This window comes from Dipodomys merriami, unplaced genomic scaffold (genome assembly GCF_024711535.1).
Source record: "Dipodomys merriami isolate MVZ:Mamm:240054 unplaced genomic scaffold, mDipMer1.0.p SCAF_34, whole genome shotgun sequence".
In the NCBI taxonomy this organism is placed as follows: Eukaryota; Metazoa; Chordata; class Mammalia; order Rodentia; family Heteromyidae; genus Dipodomys; species Dipodomys merriami.
Genome location: NW_027204937.1, coordinates 12600333 through 12613356, shown reverse-complemented (window position 1 = coordinate 12613356; position 13024 = coordinate 12600333). Strand labels below are relative to the sequence as shown.

At 42.5% G+C, this 13024-nt stretch overlaps 1 protein-coding gene across 3 annotated transcripts in view; it reads left to right on the top strand.

The window, feature by feature from the left end:
* The window catches only part of Mast2 (microtubule associated serine/threonine kinase 2), a 125501-nt gene that overhangs the window by 105545 nt on the left and 6932 nt on the right, over positions 1–13024 (top strand). For all 3 annotated transcript variants that reach the window (XM_069987344.1, XM_069987342.1, XM_069987345.1), the window contains 8 exons: positions 363–572; positions 1395–1496; positions 5713–5845; positions 6510–6571; positions 7301–7386; positions 7839–8047; positions 8683–8821; positions 12171–12303. In XM_069987344.1, the coding sequence (XP_069843445.1) occupies positions 363–572; positions 1395–1496; positions 5713–5845; positions 6510–6571; positions 7301–7386; positions 7839–8047; positions 8683–8821; positions 12171–12303 (1074 nt within the window). The remainder of the gene's footprint in view (positions 1–362; positions 573–1394; positions 1497–5712; positions 5846–6509; positions 6572–7300; positions 7387–7838; positions 8048–8682; positions 8822–12170; positions 12304–13024) is intronic.

The following is a 13024-nucleotide window of genomic DNA, read 5'->3' as shown; positions in this document are numbered from 1 at the left end:
GGAGCTTCCACAGAAGAGCTGGAGGGGTGAGAAAACCACACTCATGGAACAGTATAAAGCGAAGGCTGAAATAACACATGGTAAAAGAAAACAGCAAACCATCATGTCCTCAGAATAAAAGAGTTTGTGCTTCAAGGAGTGCTGGAACACATGCAGAGTCAGACAAGAGAGAGCCTTGTACAGTTCTGGGCATCCTGATTTGAATGTGATCTCTTGTCATATTTTTTTTCCATTATCATGTTTCCCAGATGCAAACTACAGAATGAGCCCATCTTTTAGGCTCTTTGCTAAGTCCTTCAAGCTTAGCTGTAGCAAACTGAGATTTGAAGAGAAGTGTCAAATTTTCTTGCTTTTATTCACAGGCCACTGCACAAATGGAAGAACGACTAGCAGAGTTCATTTCTTCCAACACTCCAGATAGTGTGTTGCCTTTGGCAGATGGAGCCCTGAGCTTCATTCATCATCAAGTGATTGAGATGGCCCGAGACTGCCTGGATAAATCTCGGAGTGGACTCATTACATCGCACTACTTCTACGAACTTCAAGAGAATTTGGAGAAACTTTTACAAGATGTGAGTGTCCTCAGGGCTATAATGAAATTTCTCTGTGGTAGTCTCAGGCTTGCATCAGAAATGAGTCTCACCATTGTTCAGCAACTACTTTCAAATGTGGCACTGATGAACTCAGACCCCTTCCCAGTCTCCTGTATCACTAAAAGTAGTTTATTTTGTATCAAAGAAAACTTGGTTCTGTGAGTTCTTTCTTTCTTTTTTTTTTTTTTTTTTTTTTGGGGGGGGCGGTCCGGTCGTGGGGCCTGAACTCTGGGCCTGGGCGCTGTCCCTCAGCTCTTCAGCTCAAGGCTAGTGCTCTACCACTTGAGCCACAGCGCCACTTCTGGCTTTTTTCTTTTTGCTTATGTGGTGCTGAGGAATCAAACCCAGGGCCTCAGGCATGCAAGCCAAGCGCTCTACCACTGAGCCATCTTCCCAGCCCTGTGAGTTCTTTCTTAATCCAAAGCTATATTACTGTGTCTGAGATACCAACATAAGTAGCATTCTTAAGTATTTGACTTGTTACCAAAGTCAAAAAAGTAGCCTCAATGGATATGGTAGACTCTCTTCCACCAGAAATAATTGGCTTAAATAGTGCCTTCCCGTTATTTGTCCTTAACCCAGGAGAAACATAGCAGGGCTTACCCTCTAGGTTTATCCATTTTCTCATGTTCCATTAACATGGTAAGAAGTTCTCTTAATTCATTTTTAGAGATGTAGTCCTTTCTGAAGGAGCATCTGTGCAAATCCCTAAACTATTCAAGTCTCAAACTGAACTTATCTTTTCCATTATCCAGTTTGTCTAAAATCAAATTGTTTAAGCAACCTTTGTGTTCTCTGTAGGCTCATGAGCGCTCAGAGAGTTCCGAAGTAGCCTTTGTAATACAGCTGGTAAAAAAGCTGATGATTGTCATTGCCCGCCCAGCTCGTCTCCTAGAATGCCTGGTGAGTGAACTCTGGAAAGGCTGGCTGGGGAGGTAGGGAGTGGTAACATCAGAGGAAGTATTTTGCCAACAAAAAATTGACAGTACCACTGCCATTTTTGTTGCTGAGCTCCATATTTAAATATGATTTGCAAAAAATAAAGATAGATAGATACATAGATAGATAGATAGATAATTAGTCTGACATGCTGAGCCAGTCCTAGATTAGTGGGAACTTTGGAAGCCAGGAGTGTCATGTAACCTAGGCCAGTTTGGTTTGTACAAGTGGAGTCCTTCATTTAACCATTCAGGTATGTTACTGAATACTTACATCATGTTAGACATAAGAGATACAAGCATGAATAAAGCAAAGTCACTGATTTCAAGATGTCTCCTGTGGTGTTTGGAAGTATAAAGTATGTATATGTATAAATGGCAATTACAATATTACAGGAGACACAGTTATGGTCTGTACTGGTTATCATGGGAACCTGGTGAAGGGAATAAACATTTTAATTCTCCTTGGAGTGAAGATGCAATGAAAAGTCTGGTAACCAGGAGGGGGGACTTCAAGGATGAGTAAAGTTTGCCATGTAAGGGACATGGAACTAGAACATTCAGTGGAACAAAGGTGGTTTTTTTGTTGTTGTTGTTTGTTTTTGTTTTGTTTTGGTCAGTTGTGGGGCTTGAACTATGGGCTTGGGTACTGTCTCTGCACTCTTCAGATCAAGGCAAGCGCTCTACCACTTGAGCCACAGCGCCACTTCCAGTTTTCTAGTGGTTTATTGGAGATAAGAGTCTCATGGTATTTCCTGCCCTGGCTGGCTTTGAATGGTGTCCTCAGATCTCAGCCTCCTGAGTAGCTAGGATTACTGGCATGAGCCACTGATGCCAGCAAACAAAGGTTATTTTATATATTATCTTCAAGAAGTTATACAAAAGAAGTGACATATAACAAAACAGTTCATGAATACAATGCATCTTGTTACAATGCATCAGAGTTACCCCACAGGTTGTATTTAAAGAAGTGGTGAGGAAAGTATAACAGGCTCTGTTAGAGGGTTAGTATTAGCAGGAGAGTTTGGAATAAAGATTGGAAAAGGAGGAGGATGAAAGAAGATGATGTATATATCTGTGTATCCATGTATTATATCGAAGAAAATAGAATAACAAAACCTGTTGTAATTGTTTGGGGAAGGGAGGAAGAGACAGGGTTAGAGGGAGTGAGATTGAGATATTCTAAACATATGAAAGTTTAACACCCCTTCATTTAACTAATGTAAGCAAATAAAGTAGAAATGGCAAGGGACGAAGCTAGAAGACATAGTATGTATCAACTCAGGAGTTTGCATTAAGACGACGAGGGGCCAGGCATCTGTGGCTCACATCTGTAATCCTAATTACTCAGGAGGCTGAGATGTGAGGATCATGAATCGAATACAGCTCAGGCAGGAAAATCAGTGAGACTCTTCCTCCAATTAGTTATTTAAAAAGCCAGAAGTAGAGATGTGGCTCAAGTGGTAGAGCACTAGTCTTGGTAGCTCAGGGATAGTTGCCAGGCCCTGAGTGCACGCGCACATGCTCACGCACACACATACACTCTTAGACAAGTTGGATCTTCTAAAAAGTTTAAGCTAGAATGTGACGTGGTTACATATACTCTTCTCTTAATCTCCTGTATTTAGGATAATTCACATATAGCTAGGTACTGATGGCTCATGCTTAATAGCTACTCAGGAGGCTGAGATCTGAGGATCTTGGTTCAGAGCCAGCCAATGCAAGAATGTCTGTGAGATTTTTATCTCCATTTAACCAGCAAGAAGCCATAAGTGGGCCTGAGTGTTAGTCTTTTTTTTTTTTTTTTGGTGGGTCGTGGGCCTGAACTCTGGGCCTGGGCACTGTCCCTCAGCCCTTCAGCTCAAGGCTAGTGTTCTACACTTGAGCCACAGCGCCACTTCCAGCTTTTTCTGTTTATGTGGTGCTGAGGAATCAAACCCAGGGCCTCATGCATGCAAGGTAAGCACTCTACCACTGAGCCACCTTCCCAGCCCCTGAGTGTTAGTCTTGAGTGAAGATACTCTGGGACAAGCATCTAGACCTTGAGTTCAAGCCCTAGGACTGGTGAAAAAATACATTCCTTTGAAACATACAATAGTTTGTTTAATTTCAACAAATACATACCTATGTATTCACTTCTATAATTGAAATTTGAAAATGTTTCTGTATCTTTAAAAAGTTCCTTTGTGCCCTTTGTGGTCAGTTCTTCTGCCAAGAACACTTACCTGTTTTGTTTTTTACCATTAATACATTTGTCTTTGTACAGTTTCATGTACTGAAACCATATGGCAATGTTCTGAGTTTTCACTCAGCATAGTGTTTCTTTGTGATTTATATATGTTGCGTGTATTAGTATGTGGTTTCTATTTATTTCTGAATAAATACTCCGTGAGATTTAGTTCTAAGAAAAATTACTTTGGTCTCTACATGGATGGCAAATAAACCAGAGAAATCAGCACAGAGATACCTAAAGCAATGTCTGTGAAATGGAGTGGCAGCAGTTAGAGAAAAGAAAAGAGATGACTGTGAAGGTGTTTTTTGTTTGTTTGTTTGTTTGTTCTTTGTGCTAGTCCTGGGACTTGAACTCAGTTTGGGTGCTGTCCATAAGCTTTTTTGCTCAAAGATAGCATTCTACCACTTGAGCCACAACTCCACTTCTGGCTTTTTGATGGTTAAGTAAAGATAAGTCTCTCTTGGACATTGCTGCCTCACTGGCTAGACTGGCTTCGAACTGCAGTCCTCAGATCTCAGCCTTTTGAATAGCTAGGATTACAGGCATGAACCACCATCATCTGGATACAGGAGTATTTTGAGGTAAAAGTTCTGACCAGATGGGAATTAAGAAAAAAAAAAAGGACTTTAAAGTCTGGCTTATAATATCTGGATAGATAGTAGTGTAGTTCTCCAAAATTGGGACCAGAGGTATAAAAGCCAGGGGCAATGCAGAGGCTAGAGACCTATGTCCTTTTGAGATCTGTGGTGAAGCAAGGGCTTGGAGGCAGAGTTCACTTGTTTTCTATTTCTTTCTCCCTGATTTCTCAAAGGTCAGTTCATCCCTTTGAACCTTGATTTCTGCACTGAAGTCACAAAGTACAAAATGCATTGTACTTATAGTTTGATTTGCTAAACTGAAATTCACAAACTACTTAAATATAATTTAAAAAACAAGTTGTGCAGCCCAGATAAGTAAGACCCTCATTATTTTGTGTAGTCAGCAGTAGAGCCCAGGCCCTTGCATACAGGTGGTCAGTAAATATTCAAAAGTATGCATACAGCTTGAGAGCTGTGAGCTGAAGCTCTTGGGAACTGTAAGTATGAACCGGGTCTGCTCTGGACTGATTACCTGAACATATTTAACAGTGGCATCTGGTTGAAGAAAGACTTGGCTGGGTGAATAGGCTAAGCTCTCTTGAAACCAAAAGCCCTTGTCCTTATTGCTAGAAAGACAGCATAGGCTTAGGATGTCACCAGAGATGACCTATAAAAAAAAAACTCTGTCCTTAGACAGGTACTGGTGGCTCATACCTGTAATCCTAGCTACTCAGGAGGCTGAGATCTGAGGATTGCAGTTCAAAGTCAGCCTGGGCAGAAAAGTCCATGAGACTTTTATCTCCAATTAACCACCAGAAAACCGGAAGTGGCTCTGTGGCTCAAGTGATAAAGTGCTTATTTTGAGCTGAAGAGCTGAGGGACAGCACCCAAGCCCAGAGTTCAAGCCTCATGACTGTCTAAAAAATAAATAAATAAATAAATAAAAGACCTGTCCCTATTTTCATAATCCCTAAATTCCATGTATTTAGGGGTTGAGGTGATCTTATCACAAGGACAAGTCTTTCTTTTTTTTTTTTAATCCAGTCATGGGGCTTGAACTCTGGGCCTGAGCACTGTCCCTCAGCTCTTCAGCTCAAGGCTAGCACTCTACCACTTGAGCTACAGCGCCACTTCCAGTTTTCTTGTGGTTTACTGGAGACAAGAGTCTCACGGACTTTCCTGCCTGGGCTGGCTTTAAACTGGGATCCTCAGATCTCAGCCTCCTGAGTAGCTAGGATTACAGGCGTGAGCCACCAGTGCCCTGCAAGGACAAGTCGTCTTATTCACTCCTGCCTCTGCTATATGCTATGAACCAGAGGCCAGCAGCATTCACTTGTATCTCTCACACTCATTACATCTCTCTGGTACAGGAGTTTGACCCTGAAGAGTTCTATCACCTTTTAGAAGCAGCCGAAGGCCATGCCAAAGAGGGACATGGAATTAAATGTGACATTCCCCGCTACATCATCAGCCAGCTGGGCCTCACACGGGATCCCCTAGAAGGTGAGCATACTGCCTGTTGGCTGCAAAGAAGAGATTTCACCTGCACATGGACTGAACTTGGCATCAGGGGCCTCAGAAGTACCTTGTGTCTCCTTGTCTTGGGCCCAGTTGGGTTAGATTTAGAGCTTCAGTTCAAATGAAGTCAACCACAAAGGACTATAATCACGTTTTCAAAAATGGTCACTTCCTCTACACATTTGCCTCTCCTGATGGTCCCCTTGCAAATCTTTCTTCGGGAGATGGTGTAGCTTAGTGCTTCAGAGGATATCTCCATTCTTCTGGGCTTCTCACTGAGCCACATGAACCATGGGCATTTGTTCTGCTTCTGTATCCCTTCTTGAATTCTTACCCCATCTAGTAAAGCATTATTGAACAGCAGACCAATATTAGTGGCCTGTCTTAGGCTGTGTCACCTAGAAAACATCCAAAATTTAAAAAAGCTAGACTGTGCCAAGCCTGGACTTGTAAAAATGGTACAGTAACATTTGGCTTGTTTCCTGATCTGTGACTATACCGAGAGTAGAGCCACAGAACTAGATTTGCATCCCAGGCTGAATAAGAAAGAATGCCTACCACACATACATCTTTATATGACCTGAGGCTACTACTGATGTGCTTGACATTGCTGCACATACTTTTTTCTTGTGTCCTTGGCATTTTCTAGAAATGGCCCAGCTGAGCAGTTACGACAGCCCCAACACTCCGGAGACAGATGATTCAGTTGACGTAAGTCTCTTGAGTTCCTGCCTCAATCTTGGAGCCTGATACCTGTGAAGCAAAGGCCCTTCAGTTCACTTTAGGAATACACCTAGGGACTAGAAATGTGGCTTAGTAATAGAGTGCTTGCCTCACATGCATGAAATCCTGGGTTTGATACATAGAAAAAGCCAGATATAGCACTGTGGCTCAAGTGGTAGAGTGCTAGCCTTGATCAAAAGAAGCTCAGGGACAGTGCCCAGGCTCCGAGTTCAAGCCCCAGGACTGGCCAAAAAAAAACAAAAACAAAAAAAAAACATCTGAATGCTGGGCTCATGCCTGTAATCCTAGCTACTCAGGAGGCTGAGATCTGAGGATCAAGGGTCAAAGCCAACCTGGACAGGAAGGTCATGAGATTCTTACCTCCAATTAACCACCAAAAAGCTGAAAAGTAATGGATGCGTGTCTTAAGTGGTATAGTGTTAGTCTTGAGCAAGAAAGCTCAGGGACAGCACCCTGAGTTCAAGCCCCAAGACCTGCACTCCTTACCCCCCCCCCCATTAAAAAAAAAAAAAAGTACATCTGAAGGAGAGATGGGGAAGTTGGTGACTGCAGACACTGGAGTCATGTGGTTAATGGGAAGGAATGGACAGGTACCTGTAGCAAGGCTGAAAACTGAGCTAGTTGCTAGGACCATTGCTTTACTAAGCATATGAACTCTGAGAAGCACTGTCTCCTGCCTTTTCCCTTGTCTTTTAGGGCCGTGGAGCATCCCTAACATCTAAAAAGACACCCTCTGAAGAGGACTTTGAAACCATAAAGCTCATCAGCAATGGCGCTTATGGGTAAAGGCGGGTCAGAGTATAGCCAGGACTGGAGCTGAGTCAGCACTTGGTTTCTTCCTTCTGGGAGTAGATCTACTGCCCAATCCTAGGCAGCAGATAGCTCAGAGTAGACTCTGTCCCTCTCTAAAGTCTCCTGGAGAAGCAACAGTTCAGTTTCTTATCATATCTGAACATTGTTATTTTTCCAAGGCAAGATTTGACCTCTCTTGGTACTCCTCCTCTGTCTGAGTTCTGAAAGCATTGAACTGGATCCTTAAGAAATTTTCTGTCACAAAATTTAAGACTTGTGTGAGCCATGGGGCCCATATCCTCTCTTTAATATGTATATCCCTGTTCCCTTGTTCTGTGGACTTACAAGGTGACTTGAAAGGTATAAGGAAGCAGGTGGGTAAAGGAATGCACAGCACAGGTGCTGAGAGTCTGTGGGGGCTGGTCTGGGCTGTATTTCCCAGGGCCGTATTCCTGGTGCGGCACAAGTCCACTCGGCAGCGGTTTGCCATGAAGAAGATCAACAAGCAGAATCTCATCCTACGAAACCAGATCCAGCAGGCCTTTGTGGAACGTGACATATTGACTTTCGCTGAGAACCCCTTTGTGGTCAGCATGTTCTGCTCTTTTGAGACTAAGCGTCACTTGTGCATGGTGATGGAATATGTTGAAGGTACTGAAGGTATTGGGGGAAAGGTGACCTTGTGTAGGGGCTGTGGTGCAATCCAAGACTTAGACCTAAACAGGAGTAAAGTTTCAGATCCCAGCCCTCTCTGGCATTGATTTTCAGGATCTCAGAGATTATTGCTTTACTATGCTGTATGAGAAGCACTCTTGGACAGGATATAGCAGCCCAGCAGCTATAGAAAGCCTCCATTCCCTCTACCCTTGGCATCAGACAGGAACAAAAGGTTAGGAAGCTGAGCCACAAAAGCCCAAGTTGGGGTACTTGGCAGATTGTATCTTGGCCTCAGAAGAAAGGGAAGGGAAGCAATTGCTCTGACTGATGGCCTGAGAAGGGAACATCCCCTAAATCCACTCAAAATGTTTGGGGGGAATGGATTAGAAGAACAGCTAGGTCAGAGCTCTACCAAGGGGCAGCAGATTTTGCAGTGGTCCTTCTCTTACCCTCTCACTGTAGTATATCGCTTAAGTTGATGCTGAACAAAACTACCTTTTTGATTCAGTGAATGTGTGCTAAGAGTTAGCAGTGTTATCTAACAGCTGTCCTTAGGGAGTGCTAACCTAAGAGCTAGCTAGAGCAGAAAACTGGATCTCTCCCTCATGATAGTCTGGGCTTTGTTATAGGAGGAGACTGTGCTACTCTGCTGAAAAACATCGGGGCCCTTCCTGTGGACATGGTGCGTCTATACTTTGCAGAAACTGTGCTGGCCCTGGAGTACCTACACAATTATGGCATTGTGCACCGTGACCTCAAGCCTGATAAGTATGCCTATAATCAGGATTCATTGTCTAGTTCTCCCTCTTTTCTTTTTTTTTTATTGTAACAACAATAATGGGTAATGGGGCTTGAACTCAAAGCCCTGGGCTTAGAGCACTTTTGCTCATGGCTAGTGTTCAACAATTTTTTTGGGGTGGGCCTGGGCGCTGTCCCTCAGCTCTTCGGCTCAAGGCTAGCGCTCTACCACTTGAGCCACAGCACCACTTCTGGCTTTTTTCTTTTTGCTTATGTGGTGCTGAGGAATAGAACCCAGGGCCTCAGGTATGCAAGGCAAGCACTCTACCACTGAGCCACCTTCCCAGCCCCCAGTGTTCTACAATTTTGAGCCATAGTCTGAACGCTTGTAGCCACCACAGAGTTCTTAGAGTCAAATTGTTAAGCAATTTAACCTGATTTCCTTTTCAAAATTCAAGTCCATAGTATTTAGAAGCAGATAATACATCCAAGGAGCTTCCATAGGCATACTGTGTCAAAGCTGGAATTCTTCCTAGGAAGCCTTGATGTCAGGGAAATGCTGTTAGGTTCCCATGGCTTAGAAACTCAAACCCAGCATGTATGCAAGAGTTCATTCGGCTAACGTGAACCATTCAGTATTTACAGGCTGATGTTTCCAGTCAGCTTCCATAAACATACCTGGCTAATGAAAGCTGAATTCTCATTCTGAAATCTTAAACACAGTGCAATGACTTCAGGTTTACCTTACTTCGTATGACAAATGAGTGACTGTGTCATCCACATCCACTTTTCAAGATTTAGAAGCAGATGTTCCCAATCTCCATAGGAATATGGGGTAAAGCAAACCTAAATGCCTCTTTTAAACTCTTACAGCCACTATAGAGCTCTTACGTTCAACTTGTTCAGCAACTCAAAAGTCAAAAGTCAAGCTGGTATGTGTAACCTTATGGTACTTAGAAGCAGTTATTTCCAGGGAGGAAAGAAAAGGAAATCCTAAAAGGAAAAGCTTAAGCATTTAGAAGCAGGTGATCCCAATCAGTGTCAGTAATTCTAGAGGGTAAAGGTAACCTGAAATCTGGGTCTGAAGCCTTGTAGCCAGTTGAGAGCTTGTGGTTTCAAATTGCTCAGCACCTCAAATTGAATTGCTTTGCCAAAATTCAAGTGGGTAGAAGAAACCATGTAGTATTCAGAAGCAGGTATTTCCAGGGAGCGTCAGTGGGCATACTAGGTCTAAGAATCCGGAATTCTTTCTAAGAAGCATTGAAACCATTGAAATGCTGTTATGTTCCCATAGCTCAGAACTCTTACTCCCAGTGTGTATGGAAGAGGTCGTTCAGCTAACAACACAGGTGCAGTATTTAGAGGCTGATATTTCCAGTCAGCTTCCATAAATGTGTCTGGTCAAAGAATCCTGAAGTCTTGTTCTCAAATTATGAGCACAGTGCAATAAGCCTAGGGTCAACTTACTCAGCATGATGGATGAACAGATGGACAGATGGATGGACAGACAGATAGATGGAAGGACAGATGGACAGATAGACAGATAGATGGACAGATGGAAGATATTATAGATTTTAAATAACCCATAACTCAAGCCTTGTAATCCTAGCTAACTCCAGAGACTGAGATCTGAGGATTGTGATTCAAAGCCAGTCTGTGCAGGAAAGTCAGTGACACTCTTATTTCTAATTAACCAACAAAAAGCTGGAAGTGGAGCTGTTGGCTCAAGCTGTAGAGCACTAGCCTTGAGCAAAGAAGCTCAGGAATAGTACCCAGGCCCTGAGCTCAAGCCGCAGGATCAGCATTAAAAAAGAAAAAGAAATATAGGTAGTACAGTATAAATGCAGTTTAGATGATACTCCAGATCTCAGGTCCATACAGGCTAGAGAAAAGATGAAATAGTGTGGGAAAATAGAAAGGGATATAAGCATCCTTTGCTGCTTTCTCAGTGTTTCTTTCTTTTTTTTTTTTTTTTTTGACGGTCATGGCTCTGGTCTGGGCGCTCTTCAGCTCTTCAGCTCAAGGCTAGTGCTCTACCACTTGAGCCACAGCGCCACTTCTTGCTTTTTTTGCTTATGTGGTGCTGAGGAATCGAACCCAGGGCCTCATATATGCAAGGCAAGCACTCTACCACTGAGCCACCTTCATAGCCTCAGTGTTCTTCCTTTCTTAAATGAGATAATACTCCTTACATTTGGTATGTTAGCTATTCTAGAAACCTTTCAAGGACAACTTTTTTTTTTTTTTTTTTGCTTTTGGCTTGGTTTTGTGTTCAAAATCAAACATAGGACCTAAGCTGTGAGGTTGGAGTAGAGTGAAAAAGAAAGCAAAGGAACTAAAGGAGGCTGGAATACCTACCGGATTTCTAGCTTGGACTAATATAGGGTGTTGAGCTTCTATGATAGCTTTGCTATTACAAACTTGAGTTCAATTGGCTACTCATGCTTACTAACTGTTAAATATATATGAACATCATGTTCCCCTGTTCTATACTCTAAAACAAGAATACCTATGTTTGTTGTGTTAGTTACTGTAGAAAACCTTTAGGAGCCAGGTGTGTGTGTGTGCGTGCATGCGTGCGTGCGTGCGTGCGTGCGTGCGTGCGTGCGTGCGTGTGTGTGTGTGTGTGTGTTCTAGGGATTGAACCTAAGGGCCTCACACATGCTGAACCCCTAGGCCAAGAATATTTTTAAAGCAAACATTACAGAGTTCAATAGAAGACAGAAACATTGTTTTGTGCTGAGAAGAGGAACCACTTGGAATGCATGACTGTTTTAGACAGATTTTGTTTATAATGTGTGGCACTTGTGTAGGTTTGTAACTCACGAAAGAAGTCCAAACCAAAGATAGTGACTTGGGAATCATTAGAATAATGGGTAGCAAAGTGAAACTGTTGGCACAAAATGAAATGGCTCAAGCAGAATATATAAAGGAATCTTGATTTTTAGTTTTTCCCAATTAATCTTCCTTATAAAGACAGCCATGTACATGGGATAAGATTTTGCATCCATTTCTCCTTTCCCTCAAATAGGAGTATTGTGAGCCACCCAAGTTAAAGAGAGGGACCAGGGATGACTAAAGCAACAGCCCTAGGACAAGCTGATCTCTATAGAAGAAGGTCTCTTCATCCACTGATTGATAGCTGTCCCCCACTCCCGGTGTAGAATTCAGGTGGGACAACAAAGAGAAGTAGAGTTATGACAAAGGGTAGAAGATAATACAAAGCCAAAGCTATTTATTTTTCACAGCTTCCTATCTTCCTGTTTATGTCCCACAGGACCCTATATAGACCTAAATGGGAAATTTTAGAAAATACTAAAATCAACACTTATGGAAAACTAGAAAATAACTGAATCCTTTTGTCTCTATGATCTCTCAGCCTTCTGATCACATCTATGGGACACATCAAACTCACTGACTTTGGACTTTCTAAAATTGGCCTCATGAGTCTGACAACCAACTTGTATGAGGGTCACATTGAAAAGGATGCTCGGGAATTCCTAGATAAACAGGTAAGGAAAGGATAGGTCAGACCATGGAAATTGAACTCTAGACCTCAGAATATGCAAATTTTCATTGAAATAGGTAGCACATTTGGAAAATGATAGGCATAAGAATCATGAATATAAACCTCAAAGTTATCTTTTTTTCAGTGCTTGGAGAAAATAAGCTATATAACTGTTAATGCAGAATTTCATATGAGATCAGTCTTGAAACTCCAGCCTGAGTCAAGGGCAAATCTTCTGGAGCCTATTTTTCTTGGAACAATATCCTAAATTTCCATTGAGCTATAACCCAGTTTCCTGAGTTAGCCTCTGGATGTTCCCTGATACTCAAAAAGTCCTTGTGATAGTCCTTGGGAGGCTGGTGGGAAGAAGCTAATTGTAAGACCAGATGCCAGAAGTGGGTTGTTGAGAACTCAAGGAAGAGTAGTTCCTGGTTAGAATTAGATACTTGGGTGATGGGAATGTGCTTAGTGAAAAAGTACTTGCCTAGCATCCATGAACCATCCTGGGTTCGATTCCTCAGTTACCACATAAATAGAAAAAGCCAGAAGTGGCACTGTGGCTCAAGTGGTAGAGTGCTAGCCTTAAGCAAACGAAGCTCAGAGACAGTGCGTAGGCCCTGAGTTCAAGCCCAAGACTGGCAAAAAAAAAATTAGACACTTTGGTTAATTAGGAAATATATTAATCTACCACACTAAAAGTTCCACCTCTGGTTCCCTGGGTTTCC